We start from the raw sequence: 25,165 nt of genomic DNA, 5'->3' as shown, positions 1-25,165 counted from the left end.
AAGAATTGCTCCTGTTGCAACGACAATACTTTTAATTATATATAGTCAATGAAAAATAAACTATTAGAGAGAGAATAAAATACTTGCAATTAATGGAAGTAACGTAATGTTCAAACTTAAATGAAGTATTTTCCTCTTGGGGGTTTTACTGTACTATTTTATTTAGCTTAATGTAATTTAAATTATAAACAGAATGGTTTTGCAAGCCCCCAGAGAAATGTACTTTATTTATAATGTATTTCCTTTGAAGTGGTTATGGAAATCATGCTCTTCCTGAAGTCTGTATTTCACGTACCACCTACAGCTGCAAGCTAGGCAGTGCTCACAAGTTAAATATGATCTGTCTGGTGAAGTGCATTACAAAAAAAAAAAAAAAAAAAAAACCTAAGATTTTTATTAAATTCCAGAGGAAATAAAAATTTGTAATTCTGCCAACTAATAGTCTTCCTTTCAAGAAAAGTTATTGAAAGATCTTTGATAAAAGTTATGTTTTTTCAGAGGGAATGGAACTCAGACATAGTCACTTCACTTGAGTTTTTAATGGACATAATGAAAGAATAATTGTTTATACTATACCCTAGAGAGAATTTCAGCTGGGAAAAATTATATTTTGTATACTTAAGTTTAAACACATAAATACTTCCATCTTTCATTGCAATAAAAAATCCTTATAAATTTAATTCTAGTACAAAGAGCAGACTTTCTTTCAGGAGGAAAATGACAAAAGCGTAGTTTGTGTCACCTTTTATCCCCAAAGTAATTAAAGTTATCTATTTACACATAAATAAGCAGCTATGAATGAATAAATGGAGCTCCAGTCTATGTGCCCTCCTCACCATCAATAGCTACTGCAATGAGTTGGTGAAATAACTAGACACAAAGAGGAAATTGTCTCTAGAAAATTAATTTTGGCCATTATTCATCTTTATAAAGCATAATAGTACCTTACCCTCATGGATGAGCTGCTAGTTTAGCATGCCAGCACAGACATGCAACAGTCTAAGCTGTGATGCTTCTCCTGAAATAACATCATTCTAAGTCACTTCAAAGGGAATAGACAATTAAACACTGCAACTGCTTACAGCATGGTTGCATGACAGCCACAGTCACAGACTGCATGTGCTTTGAAATGACCCTTCTTTTGGTCAAACTACTCTTCTGCTCTAACCTACTACCAAAGTGGATAAATAAATAACTAAAGAAATAAGTTAAAATACAAGTTTTCATTAGTCTTGGATTAAGAGCTTGAATAATTTTTCAAGGGGTAATATATAGGAGCAAATGTTTCATCGTAACTACTCCGTAAAACAGACTTCAGTGCTCTGGTGTTAATTTCTGATTGATTTGGTAGATTTTATCAATATCACAAAGTTTCAGGCATATATCTAAATCCACTAAAATATTTACAATCAAATTTAAGAACAAATATGAATTAATTTTTTACCATTGTAATGAGTGATGCAGAGACCCCAGGCAGGTGCAAAGGAGTGCTTTTTATTGCCAAAAACGCAGCCTTTTGAAGCAGTCACATAGCACATCTCTCACTCCTCCTATTCCAGCTGAGTCCATCTCCCATAGCTCCCCTCTACTAAGCCTAAGTAACAGGCTGGAGCCATGGTTCAAGGTCTTCCCTTTATAAAGCCTTACCTATTGGTAACATTTTAAAAATAATCTTTCTCCATATACTACTTACAAACCTTTTAAGAATAAACATAAACATGAGAGCAACCAGTCCTGTGGCTCAGGTCAGGATGGTTTGCTGTATTAGGAGGGTGACACGATGGGACTCTCTCTTTTTCCCTTCTCCCGTGGAAATTTATGTTTGTTCTCTCTTTGTGTGGCTTCTCAATCTAAAATAAAAGCCACCCCAAACAGAATTCATGTTTCCATCTTTGTTTGGAGAAGACCTGGCCTTTTCGTTGGATCAGCGTTGTGCAGGCAGTGGGATATCCTGCTGGATCAGGCTGTGTCACCTGAGGAAAGGCTCCTTTGGAAATGCCCTGGATGAGAATTGTGCAGTTTGGTGTTTGGTCCCACTTTCCCAGCCCCTGCTCTTCTTAGATCAGACATTATCCAGTTCACTCTTGAAAGTTACACCAATTGTGTTAGAAACTGCACTTGGTTTTAGAGGTCCAAGATGTACCACAACCTTTGCAAACATCTATGCTCTGCTAAAAGTTACTCAAGCACAAGTACCACTTGCATTACATGACAAATGCACATCACAGTGACCATTATCCTTGCATTTGAGGCAAGGTTTTAAGATTCTGGCAGCCCAGTCTAGCTAATGTATCTGTGCTTAACAAGATAATGCTATTAACTCTTGATGAATGTAACATGTTCAGCACAACTGACAAATTCTGTTTACTGCTCTGCACACTTGTGGGTAATAAAGACCATTATTTTCTTATTTCTTTATAGATATGATCCCTTAAGAGGTAGCATGACAGCACAGTGTAAATCTAAAGCAAACCTTTCGATTTATTTTCATGAATGGCTTTGTTGCCATTAATTTATTATCAAGAAAAAACCCAAACAACAGATATCAATCCCTGGCTTTTCTGAAAGTAGAATATATGGCTTGGTGCTCTAACCCTTCTTTTTTGGCTGACTGTTTCCACATTGTCACATCAGAGTCTAAGTGATAAATATTACATGTCTATACAGGAAAAGAGATGTGGACAGTAACAAAATGTACAGAAGTTACCTGCAGGAGTTTACATACTTTCTTTATTACTTTCCTTTCAGACTAAACTGAGCACAGTTCCAGTTTCTTTCAGGTATCCTAAAATCTGGCATCAATTATAAAATCTTCTGCAATGGAACAGTTATGCCACTGACACTTAAAAAAAAAGATATTCTCTCATTCTCCTCAGACTTGATATCCTCTCCAGCATAATAAATGTCTTTTGGGATTGCTTCCCTACCCATCAGTTACAATTGGGAAAGACTTTGGATACTCAAAACAGAAAATATAATCTCTTTTTCCATTCTGGAGATACAAGACATTTATGAATTATGATCACTTAAATTTAATATTAACCACTAAACCAGATAAATATATTTTCAATATTTAATAATAGAAATAGTGCCATCCTAGGAAAATAAAAGAAAATAAAGAAGGCATCCCTAACCACAACCTTTCACTTTTTGCAAAATACCTGAAAAACATCTGATTAAATCTGGAATGTGCTCAGCACAACATGAAAGGCAGCTGTGTTTGTAACAGCATGCAATATACCTTGTCATAATTTCAGGATAAAAAAGCAGGTATACACATGGATACAGGATTCATCTGAGACACCTGCTGTTAAAACTGAAGCCGTAAAAAAATTCAGCCAGTATGCTCTGAAGATGCCTTACTGAGATGACTTAGAAACCTTCTCCAGACAGAACTGAGTGACTGAAATCTCAAGATGCTCCAGAAACAATCACAATAAACTTTCAGTGTCACAGTTCCAAAAGGGAATGTGAGGAGAGCTGTTTGTTACGTGCAGAGACTGTGCCAGCATGTGCAAATACAGGCCATCTAAACCACTGCTACACACCCCAGTTTACAGCTAATTTCATAAAATTAGAAATGCAAACCAAGGCAGAGCTTTCACAGCGTAAGGAATGTAAAAGAAACACCAATTATAATGTACACATAAACTCTGCAGCTTACCAATTAATGTGAATTATTATAACTGCCACTGCAACTGAGACATACAACAGCATAGCATACAAGGGAGAAAGCAGTCAAGAGACAATAAATGCTGACAATTTAATCAGAACAATTTAGTCCTTTGCCTAGGTCTGCAAGCTCAGAGGGAGGTGACTAGTTGAAACTAAATGCAACTAGCATATCAAAACAAAAAGGAAAAATACACTTTTAAAGAAATTGAATATAAATCACCGGATTCACAGCTCTTTCATAGCAAAACTGAATTATTCATGCATATAAACCTGTTCAGCCTAGCACTTACCTGGCAGGCTCTTATTCTGGTAGCTGTGTGGCTGTAGCAACAAGAAGCTCAAGGCTCACTAGCTGCTGCAAAATTCATTCAATTTCTCTGCTGGGTTTTGTGCCTAAGCTGAAATTTTCACCACTGCAGCTGCTACTAAATTACCTTACAGGAATGATGGGCATCACCTGTTGCCAGCACCTGCAAGTACTTAAAACAGATGTAGCAAGAAGACCAAAGGCATTGTGACATATTACAGTCTATTTTTGTGCTTCTGTTGACAATAAAACTTAACAAAAAGTTGCAGGGTCTTAATGATGTTAGAATCCATAAATTTCAGAAGACCCCAACTCCACAATGTGAGCACTGTTGCCAAAATCCAGATGTTTTCCAATATGCTGAATACGTTTACAGATATAGTGTGGATATAAATAGGGTTTATTGAATTTTACCTACATGGTCCAGTGAGGATCATCAGAGCAGCTAGCTGGATCAGACACTGTAATTCTGTGAACTCCTCTTTTGGAAACAAAACTGGTACTGTGTCAGCATGTAGGCTGTGAACAAAGCAAAAGATGGAACAATTACTAAAACAGATTATAGAAACATGGGGAAAGCACAGCCCTATAAGCTAAAAGGCCTTATTTGGAGGAAGAAAAAAGTTTTTAATAGTTTTATTGCCAAATAATACTGGTTTTTCTTTTCTTTTCTTTTTTTCCCAAACTGAGAGACCTAGTTGGAAATAGAACAACTCAAGCACAAATTCATCACACAGAGATCTGGAGCAGAGGTAATAACATGGTACTGGCAGGACTTTGGGCTGCTCACTCCCATCTCCAAAGGGCTATGTATGATCACAGTATTTTCAGGTGTTTTTTTTTTTTTTCAAACCTGGTGACCACACTGGAGTAAAGATAACAGTTTCTCCAATATAGTAAAAACAGTCATAGAATCATAGAATATGAGGTTGGACCTTTCTTGGCAAAAGCACAATCTTGACAATATAATACAACAAACTGTCCGGCTAAATTTTAAAAATGATCAGTACTGGGGGATCCACCACTTTCCTAGGGAACTTATTATCTTAAGGCTGCAGCTGCATTAGCAAGCAAACTTGTGTAGCTTGTGTTTGAAAATGTACACCTCCAGCATAGAGGAATGATGTGCCCAAGGAGCAGGTAACCCCAAAGGCAGCATTAAGAACGGGGGTCTCCTTTTCTTCCCCAAATTATGCAGTCTTTCAAGCTAACCACTTTAGAAAGTTGGTCTGGAATATCATTTTTCATTTAAAAAATGTAACAGAGGAAGCAAAAATACTAATAACTAAAACCTAAACAAAAAATTTTCCTCTGCAGAAGTTTTAAATTTCTGAATTCAGAAGTGTAGGAGAAAGATTGACTGACCACCACGTTCCGTTTCATTACATATAATTAGGGCCAATTGGAAGTCTTAGACTGCAATGGCATGCAATAAATGGGATAATAATGTTATATAACATTATTATCCCATTTATTGCATGCCATTGCAGTCTAAGACTTCCAAACTCCTTTGAATAACTGAAACACAAAAGAGTGAATCTAATCAAGACGTTTCACAGTTTTTCTCAGTGTCTCAGCCTTTACCAGAATGCCAAGGGATTTTACTCCCAGGTGTGTCAAAAAAGAGGCAACAGAGCAGAGAGGGAATATATTTGCTACACTGCATGTAAAGTTTCTTGGGGAACAAAACCCAAAACCACTACCAAAACTCAACAGCAACAATAAGGGTGAGATTACTAACAAAGGTGAGACTGTATTCCAGTTAATTTTCAGAAGGGAAGAAAATACACATTTATAACCCCTGTACATTGCTGTATGCCAGCCCAGCACTTGTAACACAGCTCTGATATGCCTTTAACCATGAAGGTCTCTCCTCCGCTGGTAAAACACTCTCCTGGAATAAAGCTTTTCCCTCCACTAACTCTGTGCTGTCAAGAAGTGTAATGAGTTGGAGTGGAAGCCAATCTGAACACCCCCTTAAACCAAATTAACACAAGAGGGGCAGCATTTAAATGAATGAACAGAAAGGAAAAAAATCAGATTAAATATGTCCAGAACTTGTATCATTTGTCTTACAAGGAGTGCAAAGCAATTCTTAGCTGGACATGTCAGCGTGACAACCTTTTCACAAGAGCAGGCTTTGAGAAGGACCCTTTCAGCCCAGGATGTCTCGTCTGTGTTTAGATGAGAGACCATCACTCCAAAGTCACTTCCTGAAAAATTTCTTTCCCTAGGCATTTCTTGGCCTAGCCATTGCACCATAACACTCTGTTCCCACCACTGCTCCCAGGCTGACCACACAGGGAGCGCAGCACAAGGAGGAGTGTCTGCACCGAGGGTCACGTGGCAAAGAAGGCAAAACTCTCTGAGAGAGGCCAAGAGCAGCCAGGGAGATCATGGACATCCTCTAACCCCTCCCACCTGAAAGGGTTTTCACTCTGTAAAGCTCTGGAAGGATCTCATGGAGCTTTCGGTGCTAGAGCTCAATCTTTTGGCTCAGGAAGGATGGTTCCAGACTTCTCAAGACAGCAGTTCTGATTTTAGCACTTCATTCCAGCAATGCAATAGTAATATTTTACTCACGTAGTAAAACTACATTCTGCACAGCACGTACCAAATTTTGTTTAATTGAGGTCCCTAGGGGTCCTTAGTGGAATGTTTACAGTGTCAGCAATGTGAAACAGCAATGCAAATTGCTCTTAAAAATTTTGAAAGTTTAAAAATTAATTGATCCATTTTTTTTAAATTCAGAAAGTACAAAGGTTGAAAAAAACTTATTATTTACACTAACAATGCAGAAAAATAACTTAAAAACCTGTTACATGATGAAAGTCAGTTTTAAATAACTTGCAAACTTTTAAGACTGCAAAACAATTGAAGAGAAGCCTTTTTTAGTTAGCTGAGCCTCCTTTTAGTTGAGAAAATGAAGTTTCTGACAATTAAAATTTGAATTTTGATAATTCCCTTCTTATGAACTTATTATGCTTTTAGTTAGAAAAAAATGAATCTGTTATTAAATTAGCTTCTCAAGCTATTTTCAGTTTAAAAAAAACCCCTTCCCAATAATTTTCTACTATATTTTACTTTTATGCCATTACTACCAAAATTCCATTTTTACCCTGCTAATAATGCAGGTTGTGACTCAGAGCTTTGGAATTCATTGCCTTAATTTACAATAAACTAAGTGTCCTCAAATTAGCTTGTGCTGTTTGTATATTCAGCTACAAAGCTAATACACTCTGCTCTTTGTAGAACAGTGACCAAGGCCCATTGACAATCCAGCTTGTGCAGAGCATCAAGCTCCAGTTAAACAATCCTGTCAACAAAGCCCCACGCTAGCTATCAGCATGAACCCCGGACTTATTTAAGCCATCCTCAGCCCCCTCTAACCTCATTTACTATGTCTCTGCTAGAAAATTTAAGCTGAGGGGTGCTGCTAGGCATTGGCACCCAAACTGCCACAAACTGTGAGACTGGTCCTAGCAGTATTTAAGCTTGGGTGTGGTCTGGGAGGCAGCACTGCCAAGGAATGTGAGTTATGCTCGGCACACATGGGCGCACTATGAAGAGGAGAGCCCTGAAATTTGTGGCACCACAAATACAGGTGTGATTTTAATACCAAATAAACCCAAACTGTGGTCAGGACACGCAGGCACCCGGTGTTCCAGGTACAGAACTGAAAATTATATTTCATGACTTGTACAATTCCTTTCCTATACTCATGAGAATCCCTACTTAAAACAAGAAGAGACTCTGTGTGCTGCCTTTACCTTTTAATTTATCTTTGATAAAATCTCGCTTGAGACTAGAATGTCAGAAAGACCTCTAATAAGAGAAGCACTTTTGTTAAAAGCAAAACTATGGATACAGTAATTTCTCTCCTGTTTACTTAAGAAGACAAATTTGCATGCATTGACTCTTCACTGAGAAAATTAGTTCCCATGTTTCACCGAGTAGGTTCCTCTCTATGAAAAATAAAATTCACAGCCTGGTAAAACTTTATACATAATAAGGTAAGTATTTCACATGAGTGTGTATCAAGAGAGATAGAGTGATCTCACGTGTTGAAATCTTTTAAGTTAATTATGTTCAATTTTTACCTTGTTGTGAGGATAAGAAAAGATCTCAAAAATTTGAGCTTGTTACATATTTTTATTTTCTTGCTGAAATAACCTATTAAAAATCAGCACTTTTACACATCACATTTTTTTCAATCGCATTTTAATAGTTGAACAACTATGAATAATAATGAATATGATCCTAATGCCAAAACAAAAAGTCAGAAAAAAGGAAGTTTCTATTTCCAATGGACTTTAAAGAGCAGAAAATTTGATTTTTGAGCTTCAGACATAAAAAAGTCTGCAAGATAGAAGAAGCATCTCTGCCTTGTGCTTATTTCAGTGGATCTCATTAGACAGAAGTTAGGATCATTCTGGGCCAAGACAATATCAAAGATGGATGGTAAAAGATTGCAACTGCAATATTTGTACACTTGAAAAGTGCCTCCCCAGTGATATAACGGAAAAACATGCAACATGTAGGTCAAACAAGAATTTCTTTGCAGGGACAAATTCAATATCACAAATCCATCCAACTTGTTCTACTTTTATTTATTCAGGACTGCTAAACCAAATCATTTTATGCTCCTTTCATTCAGTTTAACAGAGGCAAAAACTAATGATTAACAACATGATTTAGGACAATGTTATTGATGAAGACATGACAATTCACAGTACTGTCTTAGCCAACACTTTCAGCTGCTGAAGAGCTAGAAGAAGCCTTTATTTTAGTTTGAAGTTCTGAGGAGTACGGTAAAACAAAATCCAAACATTTCAGATATGATTTTAGTTTGGTAGTCTCATAGCTCAAAAATTGTTCACTCTAGACATATCCCATTTTTTTCACCTTAGAATAGTGACTTCAGTGTTTTATTGACAAAGCTGAGTGCCTATTATGGAAATACTCAGTTAGGACTGCTCATCATAAAGATGTTCAACTCAGTTCAGTTCATGTACAAAGCATCTCAGAAGTGCAGTGTTGAATAACCAGTAGAACAAGCAGCTAGGAAAAAAAAAAAACATCAGGAGAAATACACTAGAAGAATACTTCAACCTAACTGCTCTATTACTTACATTTTCTACATAGCTGGCATATAACCCCAAAAGCTTTTTAAATTTTGCAGTGATAAGACTCTCTGATTGTTGTTCCTTCAGGTGCTTACTAATACCTGACTACTTGTGTCTCTGTAAAGAGTATTATTTTACACCGAAAAATATTAAATGTCATGTATAATTTTATACGACACTAAGAGACAATAATGGTTACACAGACCAAAACAGGAAGCTCACTATTTAGTACACAGCTATCAGCATTAATAATTCAGTAAGTGGTTCCACTTAACTTTAGGTATCTTTGCAGCCACAGGCATCTACCCCTGAGCTGTAGAGGCTGCACAGTCAATACAAGAAAAGCTACCACGCCAAAGAACCATTCAACAGAGCTGATGTGTTTTAGTTGTTGGCTCTAGGATGAGATGAAGTAAGCTTTAGGAGGATCTCATGTTCACCATCCATCATGCAGCACATCTAGACCTGTTTTGATTAATCCCTTCCTGAGTGTGCATTTCTCATGATCACATATTGGTATCTTTAATTGTTTTTACCAATCCCTTCCATCCACTGTTTATTCTACCAATATTCTGATCCATCCAGCCACTTAGAGTGAGATTAGGCTCCCCTATACACATAGGAAAAAAACCCTACCCCTTCTTGTTTTCAGTCTTATCTGAAAAAGATGTCCCAAGCAAACATACGGCTCCATTTCTTTCACACAGTTTTAATTTAAGAGTTTCTCAGAAATTTCAAGATATTCATGACTCCGGTATTGATAGCCTCTTCTCCACCCATCTCTGCAACTAACAAGCACCCCCCAATGTGGCTTTTACTGTAACTGATTACTCTAAACACACAAAAATGTCTCACAAAACAGTAGACTTTTCAATATTTTAGAAAATATTTGGGTGTGACTTATGTCAGATATGTCTGGTGTGTTAAATCTGAGAGAGTGGGAAAGCATAAGTAAAATTTTGAATTATCATGAGGCAGCTGAATGTGCAGTGAGTAATATGCTGCTTTATCAGTTGGAAGCAGATGGACTTTCCTGAAAAGGGATTGTAAGTCTGTTAGTGGAAATGTGCAGCTTGCTCACTGGAATACCCAGGTAGGAAATGTCCCATAATTTGGCCTTTCCTAACTATGCCTGCCAGGCAGTACAGGAAAATCCAAGTAAAGAAGGATTTCTTTCTAAACTCCCTTTTGTATCATGGATACACAAAACTACCCAAAAATTGTCACAATGAAACATCTGATGAGAAATTATGGGATTAATGATGTTTATAAGCAAAAAGAAGAGACAAACTGTGGACAAGAGGTGCAATAATCTCAGATACTCACCTACCAAAATCCCCTCTTTCACATCCACAGTGCAGCCAACAGCCTGGCATGGGGTCACCTGCCCTCCTCCAGCCTCGACTGGTGTTCTTGTGGAACAGGTGCCTTCCTCTACCTGAGGCCAGGACCCTGGGACACTGTGATGGAGATGTCCACACCATCTCCTGGGGCTATTCCCAGGCACCCAGAGGGTCCCTGGGAATGTAAGGATAACAGCCCTACATGCCCTAGGGACAGCAACAAACAAGGCATGGATTCACCTCTGCTCTGGGCATCTGTGTCCATGCTGCAGGACCCTCTGCCAAAAGAGGCAGGGGATGCCTCATGCCAGGTGCAACCTGCTCCAGCTGCTCCAAGGTAACCAGCACAGGGTATGGATCAGCCCTGCAGCTGCACTGGCAGTGCCCTGAGGCCCATACAATACACATCCCTGTGGCCCATGGAGAGCCCAGGCTGGAGCAGCTCAACCTGAAGGACAGCAGCCTGTGGATGCCTCAGGCTAGAACAGGGAGCAGCATGGGAAAGGAGTGGCAGAGAGGAGCTACCTCAACTGACCACAACCCCTGTCCCACCTGAAGGAGCAAAAACTAAGAGAAAGCTTCACTGTGGGGAAATGGTCCTGACCCTCTATGAGCGACTACTGCAGGCATGTTTTGGGACTGTAACATGCCTTTTCTCATGTCTGAAAACCTATTAACCTCTTAAGATCACTTACAGAATGATTCTCTGTGCAGCTGAAGTTAAAGATCTGTTATTAATTTTGTATTGAATTAGTATACAGAACTCCAGTATTGGAAAAAGCAGCTCAACCATTTCTATCTCTATCAATATATTGATTTGTTTGCTTCTTTGTTTATACAAAATGAAAAGCTAAACAGCTTTTGCCTGGTGGGGAAAAGGGATGAGAAAGGGAAAAAAAGAAGAAAGGAATTATATGTGGAAAGATAAAACCCCTGACATGAGGCTTTTGTGTCATGCCACATTTTTTCATTAAATTCACAAATTAAGCAACAAATCACATCCCCAAAATTACAAAACATACTATATCATCCCAGTGCTTTACTAAAACTAGACAGCCCAGGGAAAATAAGCCAGTGGCTTTGCTATCACAGTTTAACTCCTCTGCTCACATAATACAGGTTTAGCTTTGCTCAGGATTTATTTAATTCTGAGTATTAGGAAAAGCTTGGAACTGATTACCAGTGAGGGCAGTAGAAATCAACATCTGTTGTTGATGCACATTTATTCAGATGAGTTAATACGAGTAAAACAGTGTACATGGCTCAGAAGTATATAAACTCGGTGGCACAGGAGATGAGGCTCTAATGGGATGTATCTACGGAACAGGGGGATGACCTATACCCTAACCAGGACAGAGGATCAGGGCAGACCATGTGCTCTGTGTGCTTTGACTTCCGGGGCAGTGTCAGGAGCAGGCACTTCTGACTGATGCACTGTGATCCCTCCTGCCGTGCAGCTCGGCTTTGCTAGCCCGTGATTTCACAGGCCATTGTAGCAGTGGAAGTGCTCTCACCTAGACAAAATGTGAAAGTACACATTTCTCTTGAGAACTGAATGGCAACCCCAGCCATATTTTCTAGCTGGAATTAACATGGGTCTTGCCTATACATGTTTCCTTCCATATTTCAATTTAATTGCCTTCTGTATTTCAATTTAATCAAAGAGAAAGTGTTGTTTCTATATATTCAAAGTAGAAGTGATGTTCCCTAAAGCATAATGGTTCTGTTTTCACAGTGTTGCTTTGGAAAGCAAGGAAAATGATGGCCTTTTTCTGATAGATTATATGACTGGAGGTGACTTGAGTTTTTTAAATATTTCAGAAAATGTAGATGCCTTAGAAACTGGGGGGAGGATTCATACCTGTTTTCTCATACCTGCTGCAGGCTGAAGTATGGAAGTAGAAAACCATTTTCATCTTCAGGGAAAGCTTAACCATACCAGACTAATCCCAAAGTGATATGAGCCAATGCTACCTACCAGCAATACTAAAATTTTCAGGTACCTAGCTAGATTCTGTAGAAAACTAAAATAAACTAGTTTTAAGCCAATAGCCAAAACTGAAGGTAAGATGAAAAGTAGTCTGGTTAGATTGGCAGCAGTCAAACTGCTGTGTTTGGCTTTATTATTTCCTTTCCCTGGACTGTGAAAAGCAGTGTTTTTCCCACAAATAATGTTTCATGTAGCATCTTATCCACTTCTACAGGCACTTAAGCTATAGGCAATAGCCTTCATTTCTTACACTCTCTTTCTGAAGTATCCTGTAATTGTGGCTTTTGACCCTTTAAGTTACATATTCAGTGGCCACCAGGAACATATCAGTAAAATGTTTTATGAACCTTCTGATCTAGAAATTACTGAATAATTGCAATGCTGGGGAACAATCCTTAAAACCACAGGTACTTCCATTCCTATAGTACACAATCACATTAGCTTTATGTTTCTGCTGAAGTAATGCAATTCAAGACTTAATAACAATATTAAATTGCATAATTAATTTAGAGGCACTAAAGAACACCAGGATGTATTGAGACAATTAAGATCTTTAGCAGCATTACCTTATGATATTTTCTGCCTCTGGAAGGCAACATAATACTAGCACACCACCAGCCCAAGCAAAGGCTCTCACTGGGATAAGATTTTAAATTACTTAATAAAGACTTTAACGGACAAAAATTCTGTGATCATCTTCATGAAGTTCATAAGTCAAGTAAGGTCCTGATTTATTACAAGCTAACAGCTGTAATTACAGAAATTAGGCATCTTGCTGACATTACAGAAAATGAGACAGAAAGCTCAGCTATTTTTCTAAGTGCAGCAAAAGGAAAGTCAAAGAGAGAGTGAAAACCCTCAAGGCTGAGCTCAGTCTGACATTAGTATAACAAAATACCAATGTAGAATAACCAACAGAACTCTTTGTGCCTTGTGTTTTCCTTGCCAAAAATGTGTCAGTAGCTTTTGAATTAACTGCATTCAGGAGGAATAGTACCAGTCCAATGATACAAAAATGATAAGTGCATCAATTAAAAAAAACACTCTTTTTTTTTTTCCATCAGAACTATTCCTATGGCTAAACTTCCCAGAGATTTAAGAAATGCTCTGAAGAGGGCTGTTGATACCATGTAACTTAACTATTTATTTCATTCTGATGTGAATCATTATTTGCAGGAGCTTTTCCCCAGGATCATAGGAAAAAGCCCACTGACTAATTTAAATTAAACATCCAAATCCTAGACAGACAACTGTAGGCAAGTTGGATTTCTTCCCAAAACTAAGCCAAAAGTCTGAATAAAAATCTATCCCTTTCCTTCTTATAAAGCAGCGACACCCTCAAGGTCTGAAGATATTTCAAGCCAGAAAATATCACCCTGTTCCCCAGCATCTGAAAATAGTCTGAAATCCACTGATTGCTAAACTAAATTTCCAAGTCGCCAAGGTAATTAAACTCACTCATTAATTCCTGTATTTATACCTGATTTATTTTGCTGTTGTTTAATTAGCAGCATTCATGAACAGAAATCTAAAAATTTGGAATGTGTAATGAGGAAATGAGTCAGATGTATATAACTTTGTAACAGGTAATATTAGATAGAGAGGAAATCATATCACCAGTCCTTGTAAACATATGTCAGTGGAGAGATCTGTTGGCTTCAGGATGCATAGCTAAACTTTGGTTTTGGACAAGAACTCTACCAAGGATGGCATGTTGTTGGAGTGAGCCCTGAAGAAGGGAGGAGAGCCAGGTGTCACTCTGCATGCCTTTTCCAAATATAATGTATCCTTAATCACCCTTATCCACAGGAAAGAGCCCTTGTGTCCCTGCATTGACTGGATTATTCTGAGAACTTGAGGCTACACTATCACCCTTTAGGCACCACTCATGCCACCCTTCTTTCATCACAGATTCTCTCACCTCCAGATATCTTCCTTGGTAAAGGTAGGTAGCTTCAACCAGCTATAACCCAGTACTTCATGCCCTCCGATTTTCTAAAACAGTGCTGCCAGCCAAGCAAATATATTTGATACAGAAGGAACAGCAGCTCAGCAGCTGATTTTACTCTGAATGTTATCATATTCTTTCTTCCTTTTTTTTTTTTTTTTTTTTTTTAATGCTGTATATTTTTTCACAATCCAGGAATAAGGTCAAAATCTTCATCTACACTAAGTCAATTAAAGAAATCCAGTGTCAACACCCATAAAGAAAAAAACAATTTAAAAAGAGAAGCAAGCATTCCTAATTGCTCAATATTGGTACTATTCTGGAAGACTGGCAAAGCACTGCTGAAAACTGTTTCAGGTGCCACCTATTCCTTTAAATAGTACAGCTTTCTTATGGGGAGCAAATATAATAGCAATATCAGTTCAAATCATAGCATGGTTCTTTAATAGCTAGTAATTTTCAAGGACAGCCTTTAGACCTTGCAGCAAATAAACAAATTCCATCTACAAAGCATTTTTTTTCCTACATATAAATTTAAACAAGTCAAGTTTTCAAGGTTCTGCTATTTGTAAGAAAGTAGCTCTTTCTCAGCCCAGCAAATGAAAGGAACAATTGGCAAAATTTAAATAAGACTGTAAATCCAAAATGCAGTATGAAATCATAAAAAGTGTGTTGATGCCTCAAACACTGTCATATATGTATTAGATGTTAAAATGCCATTTATTTAAAAGCCTACCACTCTGAAAGAAGAGAAAGAAGTGTAAGGAAACCTGTGATGGGTAACAGTAAGGGTCCAGCTGTGCAAGTTCCCAGGTGGGGCTTATAAATTTTCAACCAGGTGGAATCATCTTATTTCAGGCAAAGAGAGAGTAGCTCTTGGCTGTTTAGTTGCAAATATCACTGAGGTGAATTTCAAAGCAAAGTTAGTTGAGACAGATTTTTGCTCATGGAGAGAACAGAATTTTATAGTGGACATGACTTTGACAATTACTTTTACTTAAATAAGTCTTTTTTACAGCGGTCTAGTATTCAAATCACTTGGTAAACTCACGATACTCTCTCCAGCAAATTGATGTGCAACCAATCTGTGCCCATCTGCTTTAGGCACGACCTTTTCCCAAGGATTTCATACTTCAGGGAAGAAGCACACACCTTGTTTGGGGGAAGGGGGGAAACTCCACTCAGCACGAATCGTCCACAGCTTGTTTCTGGTTGTCTTAACAGAGCAACAGTACTTAGCAGATGATAGAGCAGACTTGCTGGGCTTTACTGTAGTTTTCTTCTCACAAGCCTGAGATTATTAAAAACCCCATAACCCACATTAGATTACAGGAAAAAAGCTCACCATCAATGTAGCCTGCTGCTCTGAAATGGTTGGTTGATGCCATATCCTCACCTCACAGTAATCCCACTTACTACACTGCTGCAACCTAAATACTCAAGCCAAAGCTCACATCAAAAGGACGAGGCACAAGAAAAGCTCACTTTTCAACTTCTAAATGCACTGTGCTCAAGATGAAGAATGAAGGTCACTGTTTAATAAAAGATTATTTTGATGAAATTCATGCTTATTCACTCCTAGATGCAAAAGTGAAAGAAAAGAAATCCAAACAATTCACCCAAACCCGAAACAAATTCTGCAAAAGCAGAAAGCTTAGGTGATTTGTATTATAATATTGCAAGGAATTTTAAAGTTTTGCTACAATATTTCTGCTGCACTGAGCACCCTGCAAGCCTTAATGCCAACCCATTTGTAGGGCACAGAAGTTCCGGTGGGCTCTTCACAAACCATTGAGTTTTAAGCCAGGATTAGCTCCAGAGTTAACACAGTAAACACACACATGTGCTCCAAAACAAAGCCTCACAGAGAAATTCCCAGCTTCACTTTTCTTTCTTTGCCTTTCTTTGCCTTTCTTCGACACAGGACGGTGTCCCCCTAGCTTACAGTGCATGATCTACGCACTCTTCAATGCACCTCTATCTCTTGATTTAAGAAAGTATTTTGCTGAATTCTCCTAAAAGAATTGGGATGATGGCAAGATTGCTGCATGTTTTGCGGTAGCATATTCCAGAACATTGCCCTGCAAGTCATATCTGAAAATATGTTGAACAGTAACTCATTCAGTACAAGGAAATTAAATTTTTCTTCTGTCAGGGAACCACTGAAGTTTCTTATGTTCAGATTAATTGTATCTACTAACTTTAATTTCCAGACACAGGATGAGAAGATCAGCTGCTTGGCAATTCTGTATCTGTAAAGATACAAGTCAAAAACCAAAATACCCCTTTAAGCACATATATAATATCAAGACTAAAATATAGATACAAATAAAATAATAAAAAAAAATAAAAGAAGGGAAAGAAATTTAATCTCTACATAATATCTCAGCTGATTCTGAGGAGTGTTTTGTCTATTTGGCTAGAGAAATATAAAACTGAAATCTTCTAGGGGTCTTAATGATGAAAAGCCTTTTTTGTTATAAACAGAAGTTCTTCTACTTGTTCAGAAGTGACAAAAAAAGCAAATTCCTACCTCAGGTTTACATACCTTTAAATGCTAACATTATAGAAAGAAAAGGAAAAAAGGACAATTAGAAAATGGTCTCATTCCTCCTAATGTATTCTGGGATTTCATTTTTTTCACTTGCAGCAGTAAAAAACAAGTTCCTCTTTACCAGAAAGCATTCTAATGTCATTGTACTGTTACTGTTTGGAAGATTAAAGTTCTTTTTATTGCTACAGGAATTCAATGAATCCAGCCATAGGCAGTCTTTTCAATTAAGGTTATTTCTTCAAATAGAACTCAAGCAGATATAAAAATATTCCAATTTTATATGTTTATTGAAATTGAAATTTTTTTGAGCTTTACAGTTTTTAGCTATAAGCAGGTCTGATTTATGCATAAAAATGTTTCATTTTGAAAAAAAAATGAAAAGAATCTTAGAAAATAGTTGTTCAACTGAGATGTGGTTTGGGGTTTATCCCTATATTTTTTCAAAGTTTTGTTTTAAATGTGATTGCTAAACTTCTAGTCTTATCTTTTTTTTTTCTTTTCTGTTTTTGTTTTTGTCAAATACTTATCAAGACAACAATCTTGATTATCTTATACAATGATCAGCGACAAAAAACAGAAAGCAGTTATTTACAAGTAACTGTCAAGTCCACTTGTTAGGCAACAACAATTTAATTTTATTGACAAAAAGAGATGCTTTCTATGTTTAGGTTTCCTGTTACCAAAGTGAACACAACAGCCCCTGAGACTGTCTCAGCTGGTTAGAGTCCAGTGCTAATAACCAAAAAATTGTGGGTTCAATTCCCTTATGGACCATTCACTTAAAAATTGGACTTGATGATCCTTGTGGGTCCCTTTGAAAACAAAATATTCTGTGACCTGTGATTTAATACTGGGCTGGCACATGTTTTGCAGTCCTGAACAGTAAGCATGACATTTACTTGTAGCTGAATTTCCATACCAAGAAAAAAGAAGAAGAAACTAGTTGAGTTGTACTTACTGATAAACCTTCTCATTCAGGCTGCCTGAAATCTCACTAGGCTACAAAGCAGCCCTAGCTGTGTACTTGCAACGCAGAACTGCAGTCCAAGATGCACACCAAAAGAGAAAAATTAACGTACAGACAAAACTCTCATATAAAGCAGCTCTTCAGTTCCAACTTAAGTGTCTAAGCCTTCTCTTCCTTTCCTTCTACTTTGAGCCACGTTATTCCAATAATTTGTGAAATTATTTGCTACAACTCGTGCGTTTGAGGTTTTCACACGCTGTGTGAAAGACGGCGGCCATCACAACAGTGACCCGACTGTCAACTGCCTTGTGGATGTGCAGCATATTAAAATCCCACCAAACATTTCCAGCTCCCAGCTGTATAACAATCTGCATCTTTGGGCTCTCTGGCAGCGTACAGCATGCAGATCATTTCACTTCCAAAGGACACATTTAAAAGGGCAAAAATCACTTCATTACGAGGATAGCTCTGAAGTTCTTCCAGCAAGACGAGCCCAGCTGCCTAAGGAGCCCATCAAGAGCCAGATGTCAGAAAACATCTTTCAAGAACTTGCCCTTTGCATCCTGTGATTGCCATCCAAGAAGGAAAAAAAGGTAGATGAAGCTTCTCATGGGACAGGATGGCTGGCAATCCCTGCACAGTTGTACCTTGATCAGAAGATTTACAAGACTGAAATAATAGATTAAAATTAATGAATAGCAAAAGATGGACAGCATATCTGCACCTAAACCTAAACATTTATTAGCAAGAAAAATAAGTTAGTTTTATTATTATTTTTTTTTACCTGGCCAATTAGTTACATTTTTTTTACAATAATGTAAACCTAACTTATTAACACAGCTAAATTCTGGGGCATTATGAATACCTGGAATAAAATGTGATGGGAGTGCTTTATTTATTCTTTGCATTAGTTTTGTGCTTGAATGTACAAAATTAACAAGGTTTTTTTTCTTTCACTTGAGCCTGGGGACCTAAACTGTGAACAAGATCAGTATTGGGTTTAGAAGCAGGTAATAAACAAACAGTGAAATTGACAGATAAACAACTTATTTGAAAGTTCTAGATAAATGTTTGTTCAGCTATCAGAAATAGCACCTATAAATGTGTAGATATTTTTAAAAAGAGACTTAAACTATACTGTCTTTAGCTTTTGCATACTTGATAAGATTGGTTGACCCCTAATTAAAGTATGTATTCTTTTTAGAGAACTGCAACTGAATTCTACAGCTCATAGATCCAAAATAAGCAGTTTGTGTAACAATTAAATTCACTAACAGAAGAAGAATGTTGCCTTGGGGAATTTGTCTTGTTACGAGTTCCTAGAGCTAAACACAGAGGTCAGATGAAGAGACAGTCCATGACCCATGCTCTGTCCTTGAACCAGCATTTCCATCAATATTTTACTACTTATTTCTAAAACAAGCAGATAACTTTCCATTTTAATTGTGACTTCAAAGCACTCAAAGTTTTGGATCTGGAAAAGTTTTCTGATTACATACTTAATCTAATAAAAAGTAATGTACAGGACTATTTAAAAAGTATTTTCCTACAAAGGATGACAACTTCTTTGGAATCTTTCTTGTTCCAAACAACCATGGATCATCATTAAATACTGGCAGCCTAAAGATTACCTCTATGTATTTACCAAATCTTAGTCCAGCTCTGACAAGATAAGATGAAAGAATAGAGTTACTAGCCAGCGTCAAGAGCTATGGCAGTCTAACATGCAGAGCACTTTGCACAATGAGAGGATTTTTTTAAAAATAGAATTTTGAGTGGGTTTGTTGTTCTTTTGTTCTTTGTGGTTTTTTTGGCCAGTTGTTTGGATTTTTGTTTTGTTTTTTTTCCCCCTAAAGTAGGATAAGAAGTCATAAAACAACATAAGTAAATATAAAAGAAGACCATTTTCTAAAGAGACAGCTAAAGTAGTCCAGTAGCTATACAAAGTAAAGGAATATTATAAAATGCATGGGAGGGGAAAAACAAAAAAAATGCTCTCTAATTTTTGTACAAGAGTCAATGCAAAAGGCAGGTTACTTCTACATACATTGTAATTGATGGAATTTGATTTCAGAGCCAACATTTTATTTGTGCAATTCTCTGATTATGTTTTTTAGCACACTTGATCAATGGTGTTTCTCCCATGAGGATGATCAAAGCAAACCCATGACCAACCCGGCTGCTGCCTAGGCCACCATTGTAAGGCAAGGTAGCAACAAGACTCCTTCTTCCCTGACAAAATTAAGTAGGATATATTTTCAAAGAACACTTTAAAGAGAAAAGCCAGCAACTTTTGGTCTGAACGTGACTATACAAATTTCATGCCCCATTTGAAAAGGACAAGCTAGATTATAATTTATAAAAATACTTGCAAAACTGAAGTCTGTGTGTTCTGTCATTCATCTTTCAGTCTTTGACTTACTTTGCCTTCTACCTCTGTAAATATAATTTCAATCTCTTAACTTAATTTTTCTTGATCTGCAGCATTATTTTTTTTGTGGATGTTGCCCCTTAAGCCTCTAAATAATTTTTGTCAATTTCATGTCCTGCCCCTCCGTCTTTATCTGTTACTGAGATGTTCTCTGTTCCTCCTCCTTCCTCTCACTAGATCTCAGTCCTCTGAGCCATTTCTCTCCTTTAGGAATTTCTTGATAGCCCTTTTAATGATCTTTTTTTCAGCAACAAGGAGCACCTGAACTGCTGCATCAGTGCCACTGCAATTTTGAAACTAAACATGTTTAAAAGGGATGTTAGAAACTCTTCTTTCACAGACTATTTTATTATTTATACTTTTAACTTTTGTATTTGACTGGGACTTTTCACAGGGATTTTGAAAGAAAAGCAAAGATGGAAGGAGAGACACAAAAACATCACTAAAGTGCTGGAGAGGGTTTGCAAACAGCAGCCTCAAAACAAGCTAAAACTAAATATACTGCTTTTATCCTCAGACAGTTTTCACCCTCGGAAGGCCAAGAAGTGCCTTGTAACTCAATCATGCCAGGAAGATCCACCCCCATTGTTCCTAACAGAACAAGAGCAGAGCTAAGCCTTCCTCTGCCTTCATCTAGGGAGAAGAAAGGACACAGGACTTGGACATATTTCAAAAAGTTGCCCTAACTGCCATGGTAAGAGAAATGAGCTAATGCATTACCTCTGTTCTAATTTACCTTTTCCGTATATATGCCAGCTATTTACTTCTGCATATGTCCCGTATAAAGTATGACAAGAAGGACATAAACCTGGTGATGAGGCACACTGTAAATTGTGAAACCTGTGGAGAAAAACCCTGGGACTCTGTGCTGACATAAGCATAGGAAAGAGAAAAGCAAGCCCAAGAATGAATACATTTATCAAGGGATATTTACAGATTAATAACATTTTATAACACTTAAACAGAGAACTGGATAGGCTACTTGCTTTCACAAACCTGTTTAAAAAAAAGAAGAAAGGAAAAAAATCAAGAACTAAAGCCAACCTTCCTCAGAAAATTAGTAATAAAGGCAAGAGGATATAGTTTGAGTTAAAGAGAGTACATCTGATGATAATATGATAAATCTTGACAAGATATTTAAATTTGCACAAGATCTCACCTATTCACAGAAAAATCAAGATGTAAGAATTAGTATACCTTGCCAAGGAAAGGCTCTTGAATAAAAGCAAAACACCAAAGTGGATCAGGAAGAACTACTAAGTGTCATTAAAATGGTTGAGGAGACTTCTACAGAAAGTTTTAAAAATCACATGAGACAGTCTGGCAGAAGAACTTGCTGAAGAATCAGAAAACAGTAAAAACTGTGAAAAAGCCAACCACCTAGCCAACTTTTTTTTTTTTTTTTGAGAGCCTTTTCACATTTCTCTTCCTGTTTCAGTCCATTTCATTGATTGCATGCAATTGAATCTCTTATGAGAAATAAAACCAACTCTTCCCAACCACATCTAGTGTAAGCAGCAAGGCAAATCCTGTACAAAAATGCTTGCTGTTCACATTTATCACCAATACTAATTTCAGGAAAAAACTGACATCCAAACACTGATATTTCTAACTAAATTTAAATTAATACATTTCAAGGATACAAGTATGTGTACGAATTTTTGCTTTGATGCAAGCATGTTCAATTCTAATATCAATGGACTGAATGTTTTGCATCTAAAGCAGATTAAAGCGCTTAACAAATAGATACTAGTAACTAGTCAAAAGTTACTAGAATAAACTGAAAATCGATATACTGTTATTGATAATTTGATAGTGTCAGCTAATACTATTGTTTTGATTGATTTTACATAAATTAGTTTTTAGTTCCTTGCATCAGATTTTCAATCCGTTTCAAATATAAAAAAACATTTACTCCCCCTGTGCCTGAATGCCTCCTATTAAATCTGATTTTTGTTCCACAGCACTGTGCATATCAAAGAGCATGCTAGAAAAATACCATATTCATTTTCTAGAGATTTTGTAGACCTGAAATGCCTGCTCTGACAGACACTTACAGAATGCAGCATTTGGTCTCTTATTTCAGTTCTCCAGGATGGTGAAAATGACTACAGGTAGCGGCTTCTCCATTTTTCACAGAATATCAGTATCAGTAGAACTTTGCAGGAAAAAGGCATGACTGCAACTTGCTTTCTGAAGTGGGATCAACAAGCAAATAGATAGAACAGGTCATGGTAAACTATTGAAATGCCTGAGAAATACATGGGCAAGCACTGACAGAGCTTGCCTTCACACCCAGCCTGCACTCCACAGCAGCAGCTATAAACTGCTTTTCTCTCTCATATTTCATACAGCACTCTCACTCAGCACTCTCAGAGCTGCCTGTTTGATGTTGACTTTTGCTAAGCATCTGACTCTGCAAACTGTGAGATGCTCATTTCTGGGCTAGGAATGCCTTAGGCTAGTATTTTTAACCTCCTCCTTTCACTTCCATGGGTTTCTCTATTCTCCTATATGCTGGCTGTACTGTGGTGATGCATGCAATGATAAAAGGTGGTAGAAACTCCTTGTAACATGGGTTGAAATATTTGAACAGAAACAAACAAAAGGGTTTTGCCTCATCCTGGCACATATTTGTATTTATGGGTAAACCTGTAGGGTCCAGATCAGTTAATAATGACTATGAAAATACAGCCTGAGATACTGAACTTAAAAAGATCTCTGTGTAATAATGGATTTTTTTTCACCTTATAAAAGAAAGTGCTAATTGGTGGTACACAAGGTATTAACATTTTTTATAAGCACTACAATGCTTCAAAGGGTTTAATTGACTTTTACTTTTGTTGGTACTGTTCCATGTCTGAAAACAGTTTTCTGTCAGTTTTGGTTAACAGCAGCTTTAGTGTCAAATGGTTGCAGCAGAGTAACTCACAATTACCGTTTTGCATCCAGAGAAATAGTTTCACAGCACTTAACCAGTTTTTAACTTTACACACTCAATTCTAGACCTAATTGCAAAATGCTTCTGAATGATGCTTTAAAAATTGTAACTTACATCACTTTTGTCAAATGGAGGTTATAACCAGCAAGCAATCTCTCTGGATGCCTACAGAAAAATCTGAAATACGGTTTATGATATAAAACATTAGACCATCTCTTGGTAATTTCCTTTCCTCCATTTTCTACCTCTCAAGAAAAGGAGATTAATCACTTTTCCAATCTGTTTCAGCACACAGCTGCCCAAACAGCTTTGGGGTAACACAGGGACAAGTGACAGGCACAAAATACTAGAGTTCAGCATGGCTGAATACCTGTACTGGGAAACCCAAGACTAATACTTCTTCAAAGGGGTTGGCACTGCTGAGACCACAGAGTATCTTTGCCCTTACATGATGTTACTGGAGACAAATTAATTATTCAGAGTTCTTGAAGTTCACCTCTGCAGGAACTGAGACTGCACAATTGGGAAATAAAGCAGAATCTGCTTTATTTCTGAATATCACTCTGAAGACCTACCCCTTTTTTAGTGCAGAAGCAACTTTACTACTGGCACAATTATTAACTATTGTTAATAACTCGTATTGACACTGCAGAATCATCATATCCTTATAAGATGGATCTGGGAAATAGATAACAATGCCTAATTATTGTTCATTATTAGATTCAGAAGAGAATCCCTCTAAGAGTCATAGGTTGAGCTAGAAGCAACACCAGCTGGAAGGGAACTCTGTGTTCACAAGCTATAGATATATTTCACCAGCACTATTAAACACCTGACCTTATGTGGGTCTCACCAGGAAGAATTTCACAAGAAGTATAATGTCCAATTTTATAAATGGGAAAATAATTTATGAATGATGATTTTTAGACCAGTCTAATGTAAATCAACTATTCCTTTCAAACACAACAGGAAAAGTCAATTTTCTTCTTTACATTAACAAATAACACCAACACTGTGACTTTGCCACGTGGCAAAACACTTTTTGAACCAAATTGTGAAGCACTGCATTTGATAGTGTGCCATTTTGAAATTTAGAAAGATAGTGTGTGAAGGCCAACATGAACATTTATTCTGAAAATTTACATGGAATGTTTCCCAAGTAACCTGTGATTCTGTGTTTTCATGTCTTCAGCTGAACACTCAAACAACTTTTAGTGATCACTTAATGTCAGTCTTGGGCCCAGTGACTTGAAACAGCTGATTAAAACCCTGAATGCCACATGCATGCACAAAGAAAAGACACAGCCATTTTGAGAAGTTTTGAAAGGTTTTATTTGAGTTTCATTTACATGGATGACAAGTAGGCTTGATAGGGAAAAGGGGACGAAAGCTCACCGACTGTTTGAAACTAATCTAACAGAATAATCTTATTTGAAAATAACATATTATAAACACTAATAATTATCTTAGATTGCTGCGTTAAAAGAAAAATTGTTGTGTCTTGTTATTGCCAGAAGATTGGATTGCATGCATCATTTGCATGTGGAAAAACATTGAAAAAATACTAGGAATCACATTAAAAAGTACATTAAAATCTTTACATCACTTTAAATTCCATTTGCCATTGTCTTTGCTTTTCATAATTTTAAAAAGATGGGAAGGTAACAAAGTTACTACAGTAGTAATACTGTAGTATTACAGTATAAACTTCGCCCACTCCCCAGCGGAAATCTCCCAAGACATGACTTAATAGCTGGTTGGGAAACTTCTGGTCACAGAATCACAGAATCATTCAGGTTGGAAAGGACCTCTAAGATCATTGAGTCCAACCTTTGACCCACCACCATCTTTGTCAGCCACACCATGGCAAGCGAGTGCCACAT

At 37.2% G+C, this 25,165-nt stretch overlaps 1 protein-coding gene across 4 annotated transcripts in view; it reads right to left on the bottom strand.

The window, feature by feature from the left end:
* The window catches only part of CHRM3 (cholinergic receptor muscarinic 3), a 270,929-nt gene that overhangs the window by 129,540 nt on the left and 116,224 nt on the right, over positions 1 to 25,165 (bottom strand). Inside the window, exon 3 of one of the 4 annotated variants that reach the window (XM_059841674.1) lies at positions 4,397 to 4,501. The exons of 1 other annotated variant lie outside the window; for it this stretch is intronic. In XM_059841674.1, coding sequence (XP_059697657.1) covers positions 4,397 to 4,501 — 105 coding nt within the window. Of the gene's footprint in view, positions 1 to 4,396; positions 4,503 to 25,165 lie in introns of those variants that run through there. 2 more of the 4 variants (XM_059841675.1, XM_059841676.1) reach the window with 2 other exon arrangements.

The sequence above is a fragment of the Haemorhous mexicanus genome, chromosome 3 (assembly GCF_027477595.1).
Source record: "Haemorhous mexicanus isolate bHaeMex1 chromosome 3, bHaeMex1.pri, whole genome shotgun sequence".
NCBI lineage: Eukaryota > Metazoa > Chordata > Aves > Passeriformes > Fringillidae > Haemorhous > Haemorhous mexicanus.
Note: the sequence above shows the minus strand (reverse complement) of the source record. Positions and strands in the feature narration are given on the sequence as shown.